Genomic DNA, 23,839 nt, shown 5'->3' with positions numbered 1-23,839 from the left:
TTATCGTTCTTGATGTGAACGGGCTTTAGTCATGAAGGAAGAGGAGGAAAAAACCCGGCACCGGTTAAAAGACACCCAGAAGCTCTCCCAGCGTTTTCCACAGGAAGTTGTGAGATGGTCCTCCACGAAAGCGGGCGTCCATACCTGTCTGCTGTCGTGCCGTTTTTGGCCTCACGAGATTGGCTCTCAGCGAAGAACCAGCGATCCTCTGCTTCATTTCGGACGAAAGCACGCGACCTTTCTGCATCCACTCTTGCATCTTGTTGACAGTGACTCCAGGATGTTTGGGCACCGTTGCGTCGTTGCGGGATTGTCGCGTCGAAACAGGTATCGGTAGGGTTTCCATAGGGTTCATCATTTGCGCAACGCGTCCCGATGCGACCGAGCACTTTGATGAGTACTTCACCTTGCTATCGCTCACTGACCGCTGGAGCATCGGTTTGGGATTTACGTTGCGAATATTCTGCAAGCTTCTACTTTGTGAAGTCCCTGTCAATCCCACCCCACATCGTCCGATAAACGCAAATAGCGGCGAATCAGAATCGTTCCGACATTCTTCCGACGCGTCGCTTCCTGTGCTAACGCTATCGTTGGATTGACTTGCGCTACTGGCCTGATCCACAAATCCGTTATCTTCAACCTGACCGTCGAAACTGATGTTATGCATTGTGTTTATTAGCAAATAATACGCCTCTTTTAGTTGCGACTTCAGTCTGTCTGTTTCTTGCGTGGTTTTGTTTGACCCCGACGCCGATATTGGCTCGCCGATATTTTTATTTTGGTCGTTCAACTGAGTGTACGACTCATAAAAGGGCAGAATTTGGTTATCGTAATAATCGTCGTCCTCACTGTCGACTGAGTGGTGTCGAGGGGCCCCGTCTCTCAGCCCGGGGGCCAATGTTATTTCCAGATCAGTGGGGAAAAAAGTCGGACTTTGTAACGTGGGCATCCTAAAATCTCCATGATACTCCAGTGAACTCTCTATTACCTGAATTAGATCGCTTTGCGCGTCTATATAATCAAACACGTGAGGTTGTGGGCTCCTAATGTCGCCCGTAATGTTATTCCCGGCCTTTTGCTCGAGTAATGTAACATTTGTCTCTTTATTCTTTAGATCTTGACCATCTGTTAGCTTTAAAGCCTCTCGTTTGGGTTTTAAATCGCAGCCGCCGAAGCCGATCGAGTCTCCGCGGACCCGCGGCGTATGGAAGCGCTTCAGCTCGGTCCGTTCGCTTTCATCAGAGGGACCCCCGGCGCACCGGGGAACCGGATCTGCGTTCGCACAGCTCTGCTCAGCCCTCATCGCGTTTGATATGTAAATTCTCTCTGTTTGCACCTGATAAACTTTTTCTTTACCTTCTCTCGGCCGGTTCGCGGTGCTCACGTCTTTCCCTTTGGGTTTCTTGCCCCTGAGTTTGGCTAGAATTGTCCTCCGCAGAGGATCAGCCATCGGTACCGATCCGATCCTCCAGCTTTATTTCCGTTCAGCGGCGCTCCGGAGCAAAAGTAACCGTGTTAGAAGCGCATCCGTGCGGCCAGGAGACTCCGACACACCGCGGTCAGAGCGCTGCTCCATGATCCACTGAAATCAAATCGCACACACATTCTCTCTCTCTCTCTCTCTCTCTCTCTCTCTCTCTCTCTTTCTGTGTGTGTGTGTGTGTGTGCTGAAATAGTTCAGATAGTTTCTGTGGGGGGTTAAAGGTTTAGAGGCGGAGCTCAAACAAACTCCACATGCAACCAGCAGCTCTGCGGCTACTTCACTCAAATAGCTTCTGAACAGGCTCGACTATTCCATCCCAAAACACCTGTATTTACTAGTAGTACAAACTACTTACATAATACTTGAAAAATATTAAATAAATAATCATAATAAAATCAAATAAAATCAAATAACTCTACATGCATTTCACACACACACACACACACACACACATTATATTTTTTATATATATTATAAATAAAAGTATATATTTTTATGGTATATATTTTATCTGTTTTTATATTTTTACAAAAATTTGATATATTCTTATAGTCATAATACATTTCTATCTATCTATCCATCTATCTATCTATAAACTTATTCAATGTCTATATTCAAATATCTAATAAGCTATATATATATATATATATATATATATATATACTTATATATAACTTTTAGAACAATATAAGCATATATAAAGAATATATTCTATACTGCCTTAAAAATCAGTTTATATTAAAAGATAAGTATGAATGTATATATTTTTATTATTTAATATACTATAATATAAAAACAGTAAATTATTATATTAAATACAATGTATATAATAAATGTGATTTATTGTATTTAAAATAGTGAAGAATATATGACCCTACTGTATAAATGCTATTATAAAATCATAAATATAAAATATCAGTACATTATATACAAATATAATTAATAATAGATAAAAATTTAATAATAATAGTCTGACTGTCATTAACTGTTTTTGCATGTTTTTTGTATTTAAATCTTCATAAATTTCTGATGTTTTCAGCATTATTGAATTCTTTCTCATGTTTGTAGTATTGCTGTAGTTTTAAAGTCAATTATGATAGTTCGTTAACTTAATTAGACTTTTAATCTGTGAGTTATTAAACCTGATGTTCTTCTCTTAACGACAACATTAATGTATGACTGGAGCATATTGGATGGCGATGGGTTTATATTACAGGTAATGATCAGGCCTGTTTAAACAGATTACAGCTCAACACTGATTTGGACTAATAGGCTGATTATGTCTCAATGGGATAATCATCACAGGAATGACAGCCTCTGCGCTCTGCAGGGGAAAGTGTTTCTCATTCATATTCCGGCCTTCTTGTTTACAAACTTGTCAGCGCACGTCTGAGACGGACCGAAGCATGCACAGATCCCATCAACACACCTGCATGTCCCGGCAGCCTCCGGCTTCTGGGAATAATCGGGAATTTTGTCTGAAAGACAGTCACTAACCAGCAAATCACTTCATCTCTTCCCTCAGAGATCCTGCGATTAAAATACTGACTCATGCTTTTCTTTCAGATTCCACAAACGTCCGACAGAGAGAGCCAAGAGAAACAAACAACATCTGAGGATTTATTTGATTGTTAATCCCCTATTCATAATCACATTAGAAATCAGTTACCTCAGCAATAAATGCAATAATTCATACATTTCCGCTGATTTCTCTGCATTTAAGGACTGCATACCATATTACAATATGACTGCAGCCTAATAAATATTGAAATGTGTTTGTATACAGAACAGTAAACTCATAGACAGTAAAATCATGATTAATATGCATTATTTGAAATAAATTCACTAAAAATAAAAGTTGATTTCTCATTTTAAATTAGTTGTTTTCATTATCTCAAGACTCAGTTCAAATCAGTATATATATATATATATATATATATATATATATTAATGTTATATAAAAGTATTTATGATTTTAAGAACCATTTTTAATATTTTAAACAATATTTTATAATATTTGATATTACGTAATATAAAAAAAATATTATAAATGGTCATTAAAATCATAAATATTTTCATACAACATTTATAAAACATAATATACAAATGATCCATATTAATATTTCAAATTATTTATAATTATAATACAAATAATATATATATATATATATATATATATATATATATATATATATATATATATATATATATATATATTAAAAAATAATAATTATAAAATATAAATAATATCATTTACATTTAAAATATACAATTTATAATTACAATATACAATTTAAATAATATTGAAATAATATTGTTACAATATTAATTTGATATATATATATATATATATTATAAATGTTATGTAAAAGTATTTATGATTTTAAGAACCATTTTTTTAAATTTTAAACAATATTTTATAATATTTGATATTACGTAATATCAAAAAAATATTATAAATGGTCATTAAAATCATAAATACTATCATATAACATTTATAAAACATAATATACAAATTATTTATATTAATATTTATAATTATTTATAATTATAATACAAATAATATTTATATATATATTTTTTAAATAATAATTATACAATATAAATAATATAATTTACATTTACAATATACGATTTATAATTACAATATCCAATATAAATAATATTGAAATAATATTGTTACAATATTAATTATATATATATATATGTATATGTATATATATGTACACACATCAACCTCAAGTTTAGAAAGTTGTTTTTGGTCTTTAAAGGATAGCTTAATCTCTTTTCTGTAAATGTGTGTTGCAGATAAAGCAGATAATTTGAATCATCGCTGGATCTGAACATCTCAAACACAGAGCTTGTCCCATCATGCACCTTGCATTCTGTGCATCTTAATAAAGAACGTTTTGCTGCAGCAGATTGAGGAGACAGATTAGGATGTCCAGTTATGAAATCAGGGAAATTTATCAGAAAAACAACCAAAAGCCCCCCAAACACACACTCTCTCTATCACTCTCACACACACACACACACACACACACACACACTCACAGCAGCGCATGCCTGTCTTGTCTGAGCATCCGTGCGCATGTCGCAGCCTGCAGCAGAAACACACAGTGAAAAACAAGGATGCGGGGTGACGTGAGTGTGTTTACTTACCTCTAGTACTCATTTAGTTGCTTCACCGTTGTGAGTGTGTTGTTAGATCAGACACACAGATCTGCAGGATGAAATCAGTTTCTTAACATCATGAACATGTTGTACTTTATACATTCAAAAACACATTTGTAGCAATTTAATGACAACAGAGATCAGAGATGCCCAAACCAGGGCCATGTCATATCACAAAAGAGAAAAACATGCCATATCTTCATTTCTTAGTTTAAAATTCTGTTTGATTTTTTTGCATTGAAATGTAAAAACAATATAAATGTATCTGATTTAAAATAATTTCTTTTTTTTTTAAATGTTATATTTTAAATATATATATATATATATATATATATATATATATAATATATTTATATAAATTATTTTAATATTTGTTAATTTATAATGTTTGGAATTACTTTTCATTTTTATATTAGTTCAAAAATTAGTAATGCTGTTGTGTGTTTTTGTCAATGTTAATTTTTAATTCATTTTACTTCATTTTTATTATTTTACATGTTCATATAAGACATGTTGCTTTGACAACTAGCTGAAATAAAACAGTTAAAGTTTTGTTTGGTTTCAGTTTTTTAAAAAAATGGGAAAAACATGCAATTTAAGCATATCTTCATTTCACCTTGTTTTTGCTTTGAATGGACTTTGCATTGAAACAATATGAGTAACTGATAAAAATCTGTAGAATTTTCATTATATTACAATTATTTATTTATTAAAAAATAATAATACATTTTAATATAATATAATACAACACAATTATACAATGCAACATTTACTTTTGGTCCATGGCCCTCAAATCAAGTTTGATTTTTGGCCCTTCATAATAAAAAGCTCTGCACCTCTGATTTAGAGTTTGCAATAACATGAGAGAGAATAAATTAAGAATTAACATTTTTATTGCACAACTCTAAAGAAATGGACTATGAAAGCAAGAAATCTGATCAGTGTGCATCAGCCAATCTCTTTCTTTCTCTCTCTCAGTCTTTGTGAAGAGGAACATCTGTTTCTCCGGCTGTATTGATAGTGATGCACGTGTGTGCAGTCGTGCAGCTGTCTGTGTTCACTGTGACTCCTTCCTCATTGTCTTTTGGCTCTTTGCAGTGTCTTTGAGTCTCTCGCACCCCAGCAACACAATTTATGGGGGCGATCTGCACCCCTTTCTCAGGACGTAAATTAGCCAGGACCCCTCTGCCGTCTGCTGCAGGACAGGGGTGCTGCAGGACATCTCAGCTGATCACTGCATAAAGTAACTCACTTTACTGCTTTAGTGCAGTGCTGCAGCATTAGGACATTTAACGCTTCATTCAAGTCGAATCGCCAGGCATTTTTAATCAGAAAACACACACCCACACATACCATGGCTACTATAGTTAAAACATGGTAACCACAAATTACTCTAATCATAGTTTAAGGATGACAAAAAAAAAGAAAAGAAAAAGAAAAAAAATCATTAATTTTTCAATTTGTATCTGAGTATACTTTTTTATTTCTTTGTTTTGTTTTTATAACTGTACTGCCTTAATGTTTTGTACTGTTTAAAAAATATCTGAAAAAAAGATTCACGATCTGTGCTTCGAAGTCCTGATCTGAATCAAAACATTCTCAAACCCACTCTGAAGTTCCGATCTAAATCAAATGATTGGCGATCCGCGCTTCAAAGTTCCAATATAAATCAAATGATTTGGGATCCTCGCTTCGAAGTTCTGAAATAATTCAAATCATTTGAAATCCACGCTTCGAATTTCTAATATAAATCAAATGACTTGCGATCCGTGCTTCGAAGTTCTGATCTAAATCAAATGAGTCATGATCCATGCTTCGAAGTTCTGATATAAATCAAATGATTCGAGATCTGCGCTTCAAAGTTCTGATCTAAATCAAATGATTCGCGATCCGCGCTTCAAAGTTCTAATATAAATCAAATGATTCGCGATCCGCGCTTCGAAGTTCTGATCTAAATCAAATGATTCGCGATCCTCGCTTCGAAGTTCTGATCTAAATCAAATGATTCGCGATCCGCGCTTCAAAGTTCTAATATAAATCAAATGATTCGCGATCCGCGCTTCGAAGTTCTGATCTAAATCAAATGATTCGCGATCCATGCTTCAAAGTTCTGATCTAAATCAAATGATTCGCGATCCGCGCTTCAAAGTTCTAATATAAATCAAATGATTCGCGATCCGTGCTTCAAAGTTCTGATCTAAATCAAATGATTCGCGATCCTTGCTTCGAAGTTCTGATCTAAATCAAATGATTCGCGATCCTTGCTTCGAAGTTCTGATCTAAATCAAATGATTCGCGATCCGTGCTTCAAAGTTCTGATCTAAATCAAATGAGTCATGATCCATGCTTCAAAGTTCTGAAATAAATCAAATGATTCGCGATCCGTGCTTCAAAGTTCTGAAATAAATCAAATGATTCGCGATCCTCGCTTCGAAGTTCTGATCTAAATCAAATGAGTCGAGATCCGCGCTTCAAAGTTCTGATATAAATCAAATGGTTCGCGATCCGTGCCTCGAAGTTCTGAAATAAATCAAAAGAGTCGAGATCCGTGCTTCAAAGTTCTGAAATAAATCAAATGATTCGCGATCCTCGCTTCGAAGTTCTGATATAAATCAAATGATTCGCGATCCGTGCTTCAAAGTTCTGATCTAAATCAAATGATTCGCGATCCGTGCTTCAAAGTTCTGATATAAATCAAATGATTCGCGATCCGTGCTTCAAAGTTCTGATCTAAATCAAATGCTTCGCGATCCGTGCTTCGAAGTTCTGAAATAAATCAAATGAGTCGAGATCCGCGCTTCGAAGTTCTGATCTAAATCAAATGATTCGCGATCCTCGCTTCGAAGTTCTGAAATAAGTCAAATGAGTCGAGATCCGTGCCTCGAAGTTCTGAAATAAATCAAATGATTCGCGATCCTCGCTTCGAAGTTCTGATCTAAATCAAATGATTCGCGATCCGCGCTTCAAAGTTCTAATATAAATCAAATGATTCGCGATCCTTGCTTCGAAGTTCTGATCTAAATCAAATGATTCGCGATCCGTGCTTCAAAGTTCTGATCTAAATCAAATGAGTCATGATCCATGCTTCAAAGTTCTGAAATAAATCAAATGATTCGCGATCCGTGCTTCAAAGTTCTGAAATAAATCAAATGATTCACGATCCTCGCTTCGAAGTTCTGATCTAAATCAAATGAGTCGAGATCCGCGCTTCAAAGTTCTGATATAAATCAAATGATTCGCGATCCGTGCCTCGAAGTTCTGAAATAAATCAAAAGAGTCGAGATCCGTGCTTCAAAGTTCTGAAATAAATCAAATGATTCGCGATCCTCGCTTCGAAGTTCTGATATAAATCAAATGATTCGCGATCCGTGCTTCAAAGTTCTGATCTAAATCAAATGATTCGCGATCCGTGCTTCAAAGTTCTGATATAAATCAAATGATTCGCGATCCGTGCTTCAAAGTTCTGATCTAAATCAAATGCTTCGCGATCCGTGCTTCGAAGTTCTGAAATAAATCAAATGAGTCGAGATCCGCGCTTCGAAGTTCTGATCTAAATCAAATGAGTCACGATCCGTTTTTCGAAGTTCTGAAATAAATCAAATGATTCACGATCCACGCTTCGAAGTTCTGAAATAAATCAAATGATTCACGATCCACGCTTCGAAGTTCTGAAATAAATCAAATGATGCGCGATCCTCGCTTCGAAGTTCTGAAATAATTCAAATGATTCGTGGTCCGCAATTCGAAGTTCCGATATAAATCAAATGATTCGCGATCCGCGCTTCGAAGTTCTGAAATAAATCAAATGATTCGCGATCCTCGCTTCGAAGTTCTGAAATAAATCAAATGATTCGCGATCCGCGCTTCGAAGTTCCGATATAAATCAAATGATTCGCGATCCGCACTTCGAAGTTCTGAAATAAATCAAATGATTCGCGATCCTCGCTTCGAAGTTCTGAAATAAATCAAATGATTCGCGATCCGCACTTCGAAGTTCCGATATAAATCAAATGATTCGCGATCCGTGCTTCGAAGTTCCGATATAAATCAAATGATTCGCGATCCGCACTTCGAAGTTCTGAAATAAATCAAATGATTCGCGATCCGCACTTTGAAGTTCTGAAATAAATCAAATGATTCGCGATCCGCACTTCGAAGTTCTGAAATAAATCAAATGATTCGCGATCCTCGCTTCGAAGTTCTGAAATAATTCAAATGATTCGCGATCCGCACTTCGAAGTTCTGAAATAAATCAAATGATTCGCGATCCTCGCTTCGAAGTTCTGAAATAATTCAAATGATTCGCGATCCGCACTTCGAAGTTCTGAAATAAATCAAATGATTCGCGATCCGCACTTCGAAGTTCTGAAATAAATCAAATGATTCGCGATCCGCACTTCGAAGTTCTGAAATAAATCAAATGATTCGGGATCCTCGCTTCGAAGTTCTGAAATAATTCAAATGATTCGCGATCCGCACTTCGAAGTTCTGAAATAAATCAAATGATTCGCGATCCTCGCTTCGAAGTTCTGAACTAATTCAAATGATTCGTGGTCTGCACTTCGAAGTTCTGATATAAATCAAATGATTCGCGATCCGCACCTCGAAGTTCTGAAATAAATCAAATGATTCGCGATCCGCGCTTCGAAGTTCTGATCTAAATCAAATGATTCGCTATCCGCTCTTCAAAGTTCTGATAGAAATCAAATGATTCGCGATCCGCGCTTCGAAGTTCTGATATAAATCAAATGATTCGCTATCCGCGCTTCAAAGTTCTGATGGAAATCAAATGATTCGCGATCCGCGCTTCGAAGTTCTGATCTAAATCAAATGATTCGCTATCCGCGCTTCAAAGTTCTGAAATAAATCAAATGATTCGCGATCCTCGCTTCGAAGTTCTGAAATAATTCAAATGATTCGTGGTCCGCACTTCGAAGTTCTGATATAAATCAAATGGTTCGCGATCCGTGCTTAGAATTTCTGATCTAAATCAAATGAGTCGAGATCTGCGCTTCAAAGTTCTGAAATAAATCAAATGATTCACGATCCGCGCTTCGAAGTTCTGAAATAAATCAAATGATGCGCGATCCTCGCTTCGAAGTTCTGAAAAAAATCTAATGATTCGCTATCCTCGCTTCGAAGTTCTGAAATAATTCAAATGATTTGCGATCCGCAATTCGAAGTTCCGATATAAATCAAATGATTCGCGATCCGCGCTTCGAAGTTCCTATATAAATCAAATGATTCGCGATCTGCACTTCGAAGTTCTGAAATAAATCAAATGATTCACGATCCGCGTTTCGAAGTTCTGAAATAAATCAAATGATGCGCGATCCTCGCTTCGAAGTTCTGAAAAAAATCTAATGATTCGCGATCCGCGCTTCGAAGTTCCGATATAAATCAAATGATTCGCGATCTGCACTTCGAAGTTCTGAAATAAATCAAATGATTCGCGATCCTCGCTTCGAAGTTCTGAAATAAATCAAATGATTCGCGATCCGCACTTCGAAGTTCCGATATAAATCAAATGATTCGCGATCCGCACTTCGAAGTTCTGAAAGAAATCAAATGATTCGCGATCCGCACTTCGAAGTTCTGAAATAAATCAAATGATTTGCGATCCGCACTTCGAAGTTCCGATATAAATCAAATGATTCGCGATCCGCGCTTCGAAGTTCCGATATAAATCAAATGATTCGCGATCCGCAATTCGAAGTTCTGAAATAAATCAAATGATTCGCGATCCGCACTTCGAAGTTCTGAAATAAATCAAATGATTCGCGATCCGCACTTCGAAGTTCTGAAATAAATCAAATGATTCGCGATCCTCGCTTCGAAGTTCTGAAATAAATCAAATGATTCGCGATCCTCGCTTCGAAGTTCTGAAATAAATCAAATGATTCGCGATCCGCACTTCGAAGTTCTGAAATAAATCAAATGATTCGCGATCCGCACTTCGAAGTTCTGAAATAAATCAAATGATTCGCGATCCGCACTTCGAAGTTCTGAAATAAATCAAATGATTCGCGATCCTCGCTTCGAAGTTCTGAAATAAATCAAATGATTCGCGATCCTCGCTTCGAAGTTCTGAAATAAATCAAATGATTCGCGATCCGCACTTCGAAGTTCTGAAATAAATCAAATGATTCGCGATCCATGCTTCGAAGTTCTGAAATAATTCAAATGATTCGTGGTCTGCACTTCGAAGTTCTGATAGAAATCAAATGATTCGCGATCCATGCTTCGAAGTTCTGATCTAAATCAAATGATTCGCTATCCGCTCTTCAAAGTTTTGATAGAAATCAAATGATTCGCGATCCGCGCTTCGAAGTTCTGATCTAAATCAAATGATTCGCTATCCGCAATCTAATGATTCGCGATCCTCGCTTCGAAGTTCTGAAATAATTCTAATGATTTGTGGTCCGCACTTCGAAGTTCTGATATAAATCAAATGGTTCGAGATCCGTGCTTCTGTAACCGGTCCTTTGCTGACCGCTGCTACTATCATCTGCGTTGTGTGTAAGAAGGCTCAGGACACTTTCACTTGTGTTCACCAAAAGAGGATTTATTGACAGCCACGCCCAGCATTGACTTCACTCCGTCTGTGGATTAACATGAATAAAGTTCATATCTCTCTCTCAGGGGCATTCCATAAAGACAATCCTCTCACCAGCATATACAATGCGAACTCATTTTAACAATTGAGTGTAACAATTGAGAAAAACACCGTTAACACTGAACCCTTATAGTATTAACATGAATATAGAAGAAAAGTGAAATACCTGTGGATTAACATGAATAAAGTTCATATCTCTCTCTCAGGGGCATTCCATAAAGACAATCCTGTATGATATAATATTTATTAGCTAATTAATGACTCAAAACCATGCCAATATCATATCATCCGGCCCACATGATATAACTTAACATTCTTAATCCACTCGCGCATAAAACTTATAACAGAACACAGCATATAGTCTCAGTAGTATTTACAATAGAATATTTAGTCGATTTATTCACTTTGCAACCCTAATTGACTCATAAAATTAAGAGCTCTGACAACAGCTTACCTCTCACCAGCATATACAATGCGAACTGATGAGAAGCGCGCACTCACTTGAAAATGGCGTCAATAGGGCGCCAGCAGAAATTTTCAAAATAAAAGTCTCTAAACATTGAACAGCAGAATCGACCAATATTGCTCGAAGGAAAACAGAAATAAATCAATAATACAATAACAAATAAACCTGTAAGACAATAAAAAGGATTTTAGTGAAAAACAATGTGCTACATTCAAATTGTATTCACTATAACTCGTTACATTCACCCCTTCCGGATTTCACTAAAATCCGAATTGAATCCAAATCACCTGGTACAGGTCCACAATGAAACACTCATTAATTCAACTTGTGAGTTACCCACTAATGGGTCAAGAAAAACCTCAGGATGATCAAGCCTAAGATCATCTTGGAACATTACGATGCCTGGTACACCATAATATGATCTGCCCCTTATATCTCTTGTTTGGAGTCAATATGTCTCTTCATCACATAAAACAAAATACATCAGAATACTCCTTAAAACAGAGAAAGAAATGACCCAGATCTCTTTTTCAAATGATTTCCTACACCTTGCAGGTTAAAGGGCTTCTGAACCATTGACTCAATTAATCTGTTCACTTTCTTAACAACTCTACCTGCCCTTGTCCTAACACCCTGAACATCAGGAGCTGGAACTTGGGTGTCAGTGTCAGGTTGAATGTCAGTCTGAACTTGTGTATCTGTGTCACAGTCAGGATTAATGTCAATAGAAGTCAAATTGGATTCATCTCCACTCTGAGGAAGATTTCTGTCACTACCCTCTTCAGACTGTGACTGATCACTGGACTTCCTTTCATCCGAACTGTAATGGTCTGTGCTCATGGTTTCCTCAATGTCAAAGGTCTGGACTAGATGACTTTCAGATTCATTGACTACAGGTCTTTCAGACTCATGGACTCTTTCCTCCAGGTCCGATGGATCGAAGTCTTCGACGCCAAACTCACTCCTGGCACTATGTGTCTCATCCTCTGACTCTCCCGCAGAAAGCAGGATGCATCCCTCCTCATCAGACGACTCAACAGGTAGGAAACTAATGTCCAACATCAAATTCCTGTGCACTATCCTCACCTTTCCCTTCTCATCCTTGAGTTTGTAAGTATGTGTCTGCAGGTTCCTGTCCACTATGGTGTACACTACAGGGTCCCATTTATCTGCTAGTTTCCTCTTTCCTCTTTCTCCTTTATTCGCTACTAGCACACGATCCCCAATATCCAGACATGTCCCTCTGACTTTCTTGTTGTAACCCTTTGCTTGTTTCCTCTGCTCTTTTTCAGAATGTCGCTGCGCGATCTCAGCCGCTTCATGGAGGTACGACATCAACGACTTCAGGTAAGTACCATGATCAACAACTACAGGGTCATGCAGCACCTGTCTGAACATAACATCCACCGGCAATCTTGGTACACGACCAAACATAAGCTGAAACGGGGCGTATCCTGTCGTTTCATGGACTGTGGCATTGTAGGCAAAGGTCAACGTTTGTATTTGCTCTGGCCATTTGTGCTTCTCTTTCAGAGGCAAGGTTCGGAGCATACTACCTAAAGTTCGATTAAACCTCTCTACTCCTCCGTTTCCCATGGGGTGGTAAGCGGTGGTGTGAGACTTAGCAACTCCTGATAGTTTTAACAACTCTGCTAGAAGTGCGCTTTCGAAGTTGGCTCCCTGATCAGTGTGGATGCGACTCGGGAATCCGTACACACAGAATACACGGTCCCACAGCTTCCTTGCAACTTGTCTTGCCGACTGATTCGCACAAGGGAAGGCGTGAGCCAACTTTGTGAAATGGTCTGTCACAACAAGCACGTCCACAGAGCGTTTCTTCCCATCCTCCGCAGTCCAGAAATCCAGACATACCAGCTCCATGGGCATAGAGGTCTTAATACTTTCAAGTGGGGCTCGTGCAGATGGTTCTGGAGCCTTAGCTAGGATGCATCTTTGACAGCACTTGATGTATTCACAAACATCTTTCCCCATTCCCGGCCAGAAGAACCGTTGGCGGGCTAGATGAATGGTTCTTGCTTGCCCTTGATGACCCACTAAATCATGCACACCCTTTAAAGCTTGACCCTTGAGGCTAGAGGGTAAGACCAGCTGATAGCGCTTTTGTTTACTGTGTGGGTCCTGTGTTACTCGGTACAGTATTCCATCCTTAATCTTAAGTTTGTCCCATTGTTTGAAGAGAGTTAGGGTCCTGGAACTCATGTTGGCCTTTTCTCGCCTTGATGGTTGACGCTTTAAGTTCATGAAGAAGGTCACTCTTGAAATGCCTGAATCCGCCTCTTGCATTTCGCGAATTTCATCTGCAGCGATCGTAGGAAGGGTATCAGCACCAGCTGGTACTAGATCTTGATAAGACTGAATTAATTGCACAGCTCTTGCTTTTGATGTTTCTTCCCACTGATCATGTAAACTTAAGCAGGCTTTGACAATGGTGCTGTCAAAGGGAGAGGCAAGACAGGACTGAGGGCAGATCTGTAAGTTCTGAGCTCCTTGACGAAAAGCGTCCCGAACTCCATCTCCATCAACCTCTTCAGCCTCCACAAGCAAATCACGATAGCGCTCTCTCATAAGCCTGCTGCTCACAGTCTTGACAAAAGGGTCTCTACTCAGAGCATCCGCCACTATGTTTTTCGTCCCTGCTATATGCTTCAGCTCAAAAGTGTAAGCTGCCAGTTTGGACACCCAACGTTGCTCACAAGCGTCGAGTTTTGCCTTGGACATCACGTACGTGAGCGGATTGTTGTCTGTCCAGACAGTAAATGTTTGGCCTTTCAACCAATGACTAAATTTCTCGCATACGCTCCATTTAAGTGCCAGAAACTCGAGCTTATGAACTGGATAGTTCCTCTGTGATTTGCTCAGAGTCTTGCTCGCGAATGCAATTGGACGAGCTCGCTCTTCGCCTGCAGGCACCTGAGATAATACAGCTCCCAAACCGTCCAATGAAGCGTCGATTGCAAGAATCAGAGGTCGAGTGAAGTCAGGATGTGCCAGAACCACACTTTGTAGCAGACTCTCCTTGAGACTAAATAATGCATGATCGCATTCCTTCGTCCAATCCATGGGTTTGAGCTTCCTATAAGTTCCTGCTTTAATATCTCCCTTAATTCCTCTCTTCCTCCTCTGCCCAGCCGTGAGAGCAAAGAGTGGCTTTGCCAAAGAAGAACATCCAGGAATGAAATGTTGGTAATAAAGGATCATACCAAGGACTGATTTAATTCTTTGAACTGATGGAGTACATCTGTCATCTTCCATCAGATCAAATTTGGAGAGCTTTGAGATTACCTCAACTTTAGCAGGATCTACAGAAACTCCATCCCTGTCTATGATGTGACCTAGGAACTTTACAGAGGTTCTCAATAGATGACATTTCTTAGGGCTCAACTTAAGGTTGTACTGCCTCAAACGACTAAACACGATCTCCAGCCTTTCCAATGCCTCTTGCTCACTTGGAGCGAACACCAGAAGATCGTCGAGATAACATAAGCTGCTGAAGTTCAAGTCTCCAAAGATGCTTACCATCATCCGCATAAAGGAGGCTGGGCTGTTGCATAGCCCTTGCGGCATCCTATTATACTCGTGCAGCCCTACAGGAGTCGTGAACGCAGTATACTTCTTGTCCTCCTCGGCCATGGGTATGTTATAAAATCCTGATGTCAGGTCCATGGTGCTAAAAAGTGTGTTTCCGCCCAGAGCAGCTAAGCAGTCAGACTGGTGTGGAAGTGGATGTGCATCCTTTATCGTTCTTGCATTTAACCATCTAAAATCTGTGCATATCCTCAGACTGCCATCCTTCTTCCACACTAGCACTAACGGAGAAGCATATTCACTTACAGACTTCCTAATTATCCCTTGTTCTTCCATTTGGGACAGAACCTGGCGCAATTTTTGGTAGTGTGCAGGTGGCACTCTACGATAAGGGAGTCTGAATGGACGCTCATCCATTAGTCGAATGCGGTGAACGAAGCCCCTTACTTCTCCACAGTCCAAAGCATGCTTGGAAAACACATCGTTGTATCTCTCCAGTAATTGGACTAACTTCTCTTTTGTCTCATGGCTGACAGAACACGTTTGCATGTCAAGATCAGCAAGACCGACAGTTTCCAGTCGCTGTCTGAAATCAGAGGATGGATTAGGTAAGCACTGACTCTCCTTCCCAAACATCTCAGCTCGACTCAGTCCCTGGAAAAGTTCGAAATCCTCCACGGCGACACATGGCGATACGTCTGCCAATTTACGATTTCTCTTGAGAGTGATTGGCTTGTCAGAGACGTTGGTGACTTTTACAGGAACCCAGCGATCACCCCATAATGGCGTAACAACTCGCCCGATCATGATATCTCGTGACACAGACCTTGAAGTCGTTGGTTCCACTACAACTGTGCTTCCTGGTGACATGGGGACATTTTTTGGCAACTTTCCCCAGACAAGGTGCTCCTGCCTTGCTAAGAGGGTGACAGACTGCTGTAACTTGATGGTTCCCACCTTGTCTGGCAACTCTGAGCCCTTCCACCGACACGTGTTGGCCATAACATCAAGGAACTGCTCACATCCTGCCATCGGCTCCACTGTCTGATTAGAAACGAGTCTCCAATAATCACTGTCCCCTTTCATGCGATGTGCGAGGTATTTGATCACATTTGTGCCAATGATTAGATCATCCTGCTGGCCGGGTACAACGAGAATCGGCACTAGACAGCTCTCTCCATAAATTTTCAATTCAACCTCATACATACACTTCGGCCTTGTAACTTTACCCCCGCACCCTACTAGAATGACTTCGTGATGAAGAGGTGTGGGAGGAGGCAATACATCCTCATTTAACATCCTCTTTTCTGCTTTGTCACTAAAGGTGCAGGCCATGGACCCTGTATCAAGCATTCCCTTCATTGAAAACAAATTATTTACACTGACTGGCGCATAGAACAATTCATCAAATGCCTCAACTGCCTGGACATTTTGTGCTATCACTTTGGTTCCAGTGGGAGCCTGTGCACATGCATTTTCATAAAAGTGATGGAGATCAACACTCTCTAGGGGTTCTTCGCTTGTGCCCACGCATCCCCCTTCCAAACGTGAGCCATCTAGTTTAAACCTGAAGAGTCCCTGAATGGTGCCGGACCAGGTCTCGACCTGTCACAGTCTCTCTTACTATGCCCAGGTTGAAAGCACTCAAAGCACAGATGTTCTCGCCGACAATGCGCTACAGTGGAGTGATCTGGAGATCTGCATACTCTACAGAGCTTGCCTTTGGGCTGGTGAGACGGCCTTTGGACATTTTGAGACAGTGCACGATCAAGAAGATTAATCAAAGTTCTCATACAATTGTCATCACTATCTATAGTGTGTGCAGTACTGATTGGATTACACTCACGTGGCTCTATTGGAGAGCCAACATCCACTTCATCAACCTCGTGTGATGTCTGAGCATGAGCAATGACATGTCTTGAAATAGAATGACGCTTCGACTTTGTCGATATCTGCTCTTTCAACTCTGTTTGGTACCTGTCAAGCTGTTCTTGTATCTCCTGTGCAGTCCATTTTTCTGGAGCTTTGAAACGGAACACTGAAGCTAGAGTGGAGTCAGGGCAATACTTCACGAACATCATAGCCGCTTCTTGACACGGATCCTCCATTCGTCTTCCAAGTCTCTTTAATGCTTCTTCCGCAAGATCCACTGCTTTATTCAACCGTATCCAGTACTCAACAGGACCTTCTCCTGTTAATGGAACAGTACCATAGAAGTCAGCCAAGGGCATACATGAGTAATTGACATCACTAAAATGTTGTTTCAGAATGTCCATGATAACCTTTGGGTTCTCAACTGGGTTTAAAGCTGAATTACAGCGAAGAGTAACCCTGACGACATCTTTAGCTTTACCCAACAATCTACTTAAAATCTCTTGATGTTGCTCTGCTAATGGTATTCCTCTCTTTCGCAGATAGGTGTCCATCAGCTCCTCCCATTCATGCACGCCAAGCTTGTCCGACGAATCACCACGGTAGACTGGGGGCTCTTTTGCGTCTGACTGCATGACCAATCTCACTCCAGTCAAGTTAAGTGAAGGTATGTCTGAAAATGTCTTAGTGGTATCTATCTCCTGTGCTTGTGCACCTCTATGCTTTCCTTCCCCATAACTAGCTTCCCTTTGAGATATTAACATTGTCTGACCAACTTGTTGAGCGATATGTGCTATCAACCCTTGCCAGTTGGGATCATTTATGTCTGGAACAGCTAAGGGCAAGGTGTCAGCTGTTGGATTGGGAACATTATCAGTTACACGTGTGGAGCACAACACATGAGGCATTCTGTTCACTCTACTCTCCCTTTCAATTGGAGCAACTGGAGTTTCACCAAGAATTCTCCCCCTACCAAACCCCAACCCAGTCATTGTTTCATCAAATTCATCTCCGTTTAAACTAAATGCCATGCTCAGTTTCATACACAAAATAGATCCAACAGAAGATAAGTGTCCGAATAGAATAAACTCAGATTAGAAAAAAAATCAGTCTGAGAATAATAATCACTTAATGAGGAAATGCACCAGTCGATATGAAAAATCTCAGTTTTTTTTTTTTTTTTTTTACTCCCACAGTTCTTCACTCACAAAACCGTGAACCTCAAAGCAGCATCCCTCGGTGACCCAACTGACGTAGATCGTGAAGCAAATCTTCATCCGGGTCACGGCACCAATGTAACCGGTCCTTTGCTGACCGCTGCTACTATCATCTGCGTTGTGTGTAAGAAGGCTCAGGACACTTTCACTTGTGTTCACCAAAAGAGGATTTATTGACAGCCACGCCCAGCATTGACTTCACTCCGTCTGTGGATTAACATGAATAAAGTTCATATCTCTCTCTCAGGGGCATTCCATAAAGACAATCCTCTCACCAGCATATACAATGCGAACTCATTTTAACAATTGAGTGTAACAATTGAGAAAAACACCGTTAACACTGAACCCTTATAGTATTAACATGAATATAGAAGAAAAGTGAAATACCTGTGGATTAACATGAATAAAGTTCATATCTCTCTCTCAGGGGCATTCCATAAAGACAATCCTGTATGATATAATATTTATTAGCTAATTAATGACTCAAAACCATGCCAATATCATATCATCCGGCCCACATGATATAACTTAACATTCTTAATCCACTCGCGCATAAAACTTATAACAGAACACAGCATATAATCTCAGTAGTATTTACAATAGAATATTTAGTCGATTTATTCACTTTGCAACCCTAATTGACTCATAAAATTAAGAGCTCTGACAACAGCTTACCTCTCACCAGCATATACAATGCGAACTGATGAGAAGCGCGCACTCACTTGAAAATGGCGTCAATAGGGCGCCAGCAGAAATTTTCAAAATAAAAGTCTCTAAACATTGAACAGCAGAATCGACCAATATTGCTCGAAGGAAAACAGAAATAAATCAATAATACAATAACAAATAAACCTGTAAGACAATAAAAAGGATTTTAGTGAAAAACAATGTGCTACATTCAAATTGTATTCACTATAACTCGTTACACTTCAAAGTTCCAATATAAATCAAATGGTTCGCGATCCGTGCTTTGAAGTTCTGATATAAATCAAATGTTTCGAGATCTGTGCTTCAAAGTTCCGATATAAATCAAATGATTCACGATCCGTGCTTCAAAGTCCTGATCTAAATCAAATGATTTGAGATCCTCGCTTCGAATGTTCTGATATAAATCAAATGATTTGAGATCTTCGCTTCGAAGTTCTGATATAAATCAAATGATTTGAGATCCTTGCTTCGAAGTTCTGCTATAAATCAAATGATTCGAGATCCGTGCTTCCAAGTTCTGATATAAATCAAATGATTCACGATCTAAATCAAATTGAAGTTCCGATCTAAATCAAATGATTTGCAAATCCGCTAGGCCTGATCTCCCAAGGCCTGATCTGAGTAATGATTTGCGAACCATCGTTTCAGATCTGGACTTCAGAGCGTGTATCACATATCTTTCATTTCGCGAAATGATTTGCAAACTCGCTCTGAAGTTCCGATCTAATTAAAATGATTTGCAATGTGCTTTCTAAAATCATTACAAGCAATGTCGAAATTCGAAAATGATTGGATCTTTTGAACTGTTTTTTGCTAGTGAATCGCTTGACCTGAATGATCGAAGTCACAAGTTTGAAACTTCTCAATGTTGTGCATTCTCCTGCGTCAGAGAGCAATCCTGAAGTGATTGTCACTCTAGATGCAAAGAAGGCATTTGATAGAGTAGAATGGAACTATTTATTTTCTGTATTAGATAAATTTGGATTCGGCTCAAAATTCCTTTCCTGGACTCACTTGCTTTATCATCAACCAGAGGCAGCCATAGTCACAAATGAGATAGCATCACAATATTTGTCCTTGTCTAGAGGCACACGGCAAGGATGCCCCCTTAGCCCCTTGCTATTTGTTTTGGCTATAGAGCCATTATCATCAGTACTCAGATCATCACAGTCTATTAGTGGTATTAAAAGAAGGGGTGTAGCGTATAAAGTCTGAATCAGGATTGGACTTAGTTCTTAAGACCCCTACACACCTCAAGGGCCTCATTTTCAAAATATATAACTTAATTATGACATTCCAAAATGTATCACTAGAGAAGATCAAAACAGAATGGATAGGAGAGTTGGGAATTTAAATATCCGAAGACACTTGGGATAAAGCTGTTGAAAGAATAAACAGGACTTCATTTTGTGCACTACTCTATATCCACTAAACTATATCCAAACATACACTGTAAAAAATGATTGCGCCAATTAGCTATCATAACTTAACATTTTGAGTTAAGTTAACTTATCTGGATTGAACTTGTTGAGATAACTCAAATATCAATGTTTTTCTTTGCTGAACTTATCAGACTCAACTGAACTCAGATATATCAGTTAACATAACTGCTTCAAACATTTGAGCTTTAAATAGTATACGTGCAAATGGAAACTAATTAATATTTTATGATATCAATACATTTTAAAATTGTATTCTATTTTTGGTAACACTTTAGAATAAGGTTCCATTTATTAACATTAGTTAACAACGTTAGTAAACATGAACTAAGAATGAACAATACTTCTACAGCATTTATTAATCTTAGTTAATGTTAATTTCAGCATTTACTGATGCATTATTAAATTCACAAGTTGTGTTTGTTAACATTAGTTAATGTAGTGTGAACTAACATCAGTAAACAATGAACAACTGTTAGTTTCATTAACTAACATTAACAAAGTTTAATAAATAGTGTAATAAATTCATTGTTTGTTCATGTTAGTTAATACATTGACTAATGTTAATAAATGGAACCTTATTCTAAAGTGTTACCCTATTTTTTATTTATTGTTATTATTTTTTATGTATTTTATATATTTCTATGCATGCCATTTATAATGTAATGTCCACGAACTGCAAAAAATGTAAATATCAGTGTTTAAGCTATATTATGATACAAATGTTGTGTAGGAATTTATCATTTTCGGATTACGTCAGAGGATGAACGTCCTGCTGCAGCACTGCCATTTTCTCACTTTAATGTTGTGATGTTCTAGCTGGAGTTTCTCCTCAAATACCTGCGTCGTTTATCTTTCAAATTTGTTTTGGCAGACAGTACAAACCAGATTTTCATCGTGGACCTTCATCTTGGCCAGTTTAAGGAGAGTAATGCAAAATCTGTTTAATATCTATAATCTTTGATAATGCCATTGTGAATATCAGAAAGGTATCCATCGAATTACGTGAAATAACTTTACTTAAAAGATAGATTTGAATCTCTCATTGAGTCACGACATTTGGAGTTATTATTTGGTACTCACTTCTAAGATATTGTTTTAATACATTAAATTTAACGTTAGTCAACTATTTGTAGAATAAACCAGGCCAATGCCTTAAACCACAAAAATTACTTGAGCTTTGTAAGCCAAGTCATGTAACGCTTTTCATATTGAAAATTCAATACTCAGTGGAAAAATTATTCGCTTTCAAAAATTCGATCTGATCATAAGAATTTTTTTTTTTTTTTTTTTTTCTACATGACGTCAAACGATGAACGTCTGTTTGCAACCACCGCCATTATTTCTGCATACGTGGTGAGAGGCAGGTGCCTCCTCTCTGTGAATTGAGTTAACTCATAAAATCCCCCTGTTTTTATTCATTAGCTAAATTTTAGGTGGATTTGGTAACGTTTGTTTATTGTAAGTTTGTTAAGCAGTATTTTTAGTCAGTTAGTTCTGTAATTCTGTTGTCTTTTGTTAGAATTACACCTGATCTTCCTGTTTCTGTCCAGACTAAGAGGCTTCAGTTCACTGGATAGGTAAGGTTTGTTTGTATATAACTGTAGTTTGAGCAGTATTTTTATTAGCATGTGAGTTCTCTAATTCTATTACTCAAACTCTAATACACATTGGCCACAATTAACGGCACCCCTTTTATTTAATACTTTTTGAAACCTCCATTTGTCAGTTTAACAGCTCTAAATTTTCTCCTATAATGCCTGATGAGGTTAGAGATTCCTTCATCCAGAATCACTCCAGATCCTATAGATTCACAGCTTCTTCTCTTCAGTTCACCTCACTCATTTTCTACAGGGTTCAGGTCAGAGGACTGGAATGGCCAGCAGAAGCTTGGTTTTGTGCTCAGTGACCCATTTTTGTTGTTTTTGAGGTTTGTGTTTGGATTATTGTACGGTTGGAAGATCCAAACATGGCCCATTATAAGATTTCTAACAGAGTCAGACACTTGTTGATTTTTTATCTGTTGGTATTTGATAGAATCCATGATGCCATGTGTCTGAACAAGATGCCCAGGACCTCCAGCAGAAATATAGGCCAATAACATAAAAAATACCGCAGTATTGTACACATGGGGTACTTTTTATCCCTGTATTCACCAAACCCATCTTGAGAGTTTGCTGCTAAAAAACAAATTTTTTAGTTTCATCTGACCATAGTAGTCAGTCCCATTTGAAGTGCCAGTCGTGTCTGATAACTGAATATGCTGGAGTTTGTTTTTGGATGAGCTAGGAGAATTTTTTTAAACCCTCCCAAACAACATGTGGTGATGTGTATATATATATATATATATATATATATATATATATATATAATTATAATTATTATTTTTTTAAGGTTTTCTGACTTCTGATATTTTATTCATACGGATTTCTAGGGGCACCAATAATTGTGTCCAGTTGGTCAACTGTCAACTCTATCTGAAGTGTAAGTGTATCAGTCACTCAGTATGTATTTTTAATCATGATAAAAGTGTTTAATATTTAAGAATTAGATTATGTAGGCTATCCAATCCGTTGTGAACACAGTCAATGCGCTTGCAGAGAGGCTCCACCCACACACGCTTATGATTGATTCTAGCATTGTCGTGTCGGCTTATCGCTGGATTCTTAGATCAAACCACAAAGTATTAAAAGTATCAGTCTTGTCACTTGTTGATCAAACCACCTAGCAACGGTCTAGCAACCACCCAAAACACCCTAGCAACTGCATGGCAACACACTAATAAAAGCTTAGCATCATGCAAACGCATTTGGCCCGGTCAAATGTGACTCCTCTCAGTCTGAACTGAACTCACACCGGTCAGTCTGGTGTGACGCGGATTGTTGTGGTCTTTATTAAACCGGTCTCTCCTCCCGCTGGTTCTCGAGCCGAGGGTCAGACTGTGAGTCTCCTGCTCTGGCCGTCCATCTGTGATGAATGAATAGTGCTGTCCCACACTCATCATGAAAGCTGTTCAATCTGTCCGTCAGATCCCTTACTACTAAGCTGCATAGTGTCTGAGATTACAATTAGTACACCGCATCTCCAGCACTTCATGGGTGTCTGGATGAAGCCTAAAAGGGAAGGAAATTACATTTGCTATACTGTAACAGTACGACAAGTGCGGCTCAAATCATAGTAAGTGTTTGGATGGCGTACTATAGGGTGGATTTTAGTGGACACAAGAACATAAAAGTTAATATTACCTACAATCAATGTGAATGTATTTTAGTTGTTGATCAATGAAGAATGAGACTCTAAAGCCACATAACTGCTTTT

General features: G+C 38.5%; 1 protein-coding gene across 3 annotated transcripts in view; it reads right to left on the bottom strand.

Annotated features, from left to right (window-relative positions):
- The window catches only part of LOC306859318 (rho GTPase-activating protein SYDE2-like), a 46,074-nt gene extending 44,469 nt beyond the window's left edge, over positions 1–1,605 (bottom strand). For 2 of the 3 annotated variants that reach the window (XM_079400309.1, XM_079400310.1), the window contains exon 1: positions 145–1,605. In XM_079400309.1, the coding sequence (XP_079256435.1) occupies positions 145–1,450 (1,306 nt within the window). In that variant the 5' untranslated portion in view covers positions 1,451–1,605. The remainder of the gene's footprint in view (positions 1–144) is intronic. The other variant, XM_079400311.1, reaches the window with a different exon arrangement.
- Positions 1,606–23,839: the final 22,234 nt, after the last annotated feature.

The sequence above is a fragment of the Barbus barbus genome (genome assembly GCF_936440315.1).
Source record: "Barbus barbus genome assembly, chromosome: 40".
NCBI lineage: Eukaryota > Metazoa > Chordata > Actinopteri > Cypriniformes > Cyprinidae > Barbus > Barbus barbus.
Note: the sequence above shows the minus strand (reverse complement) of the source record. Positions and strands in the feature narration are given on the sequence as shown.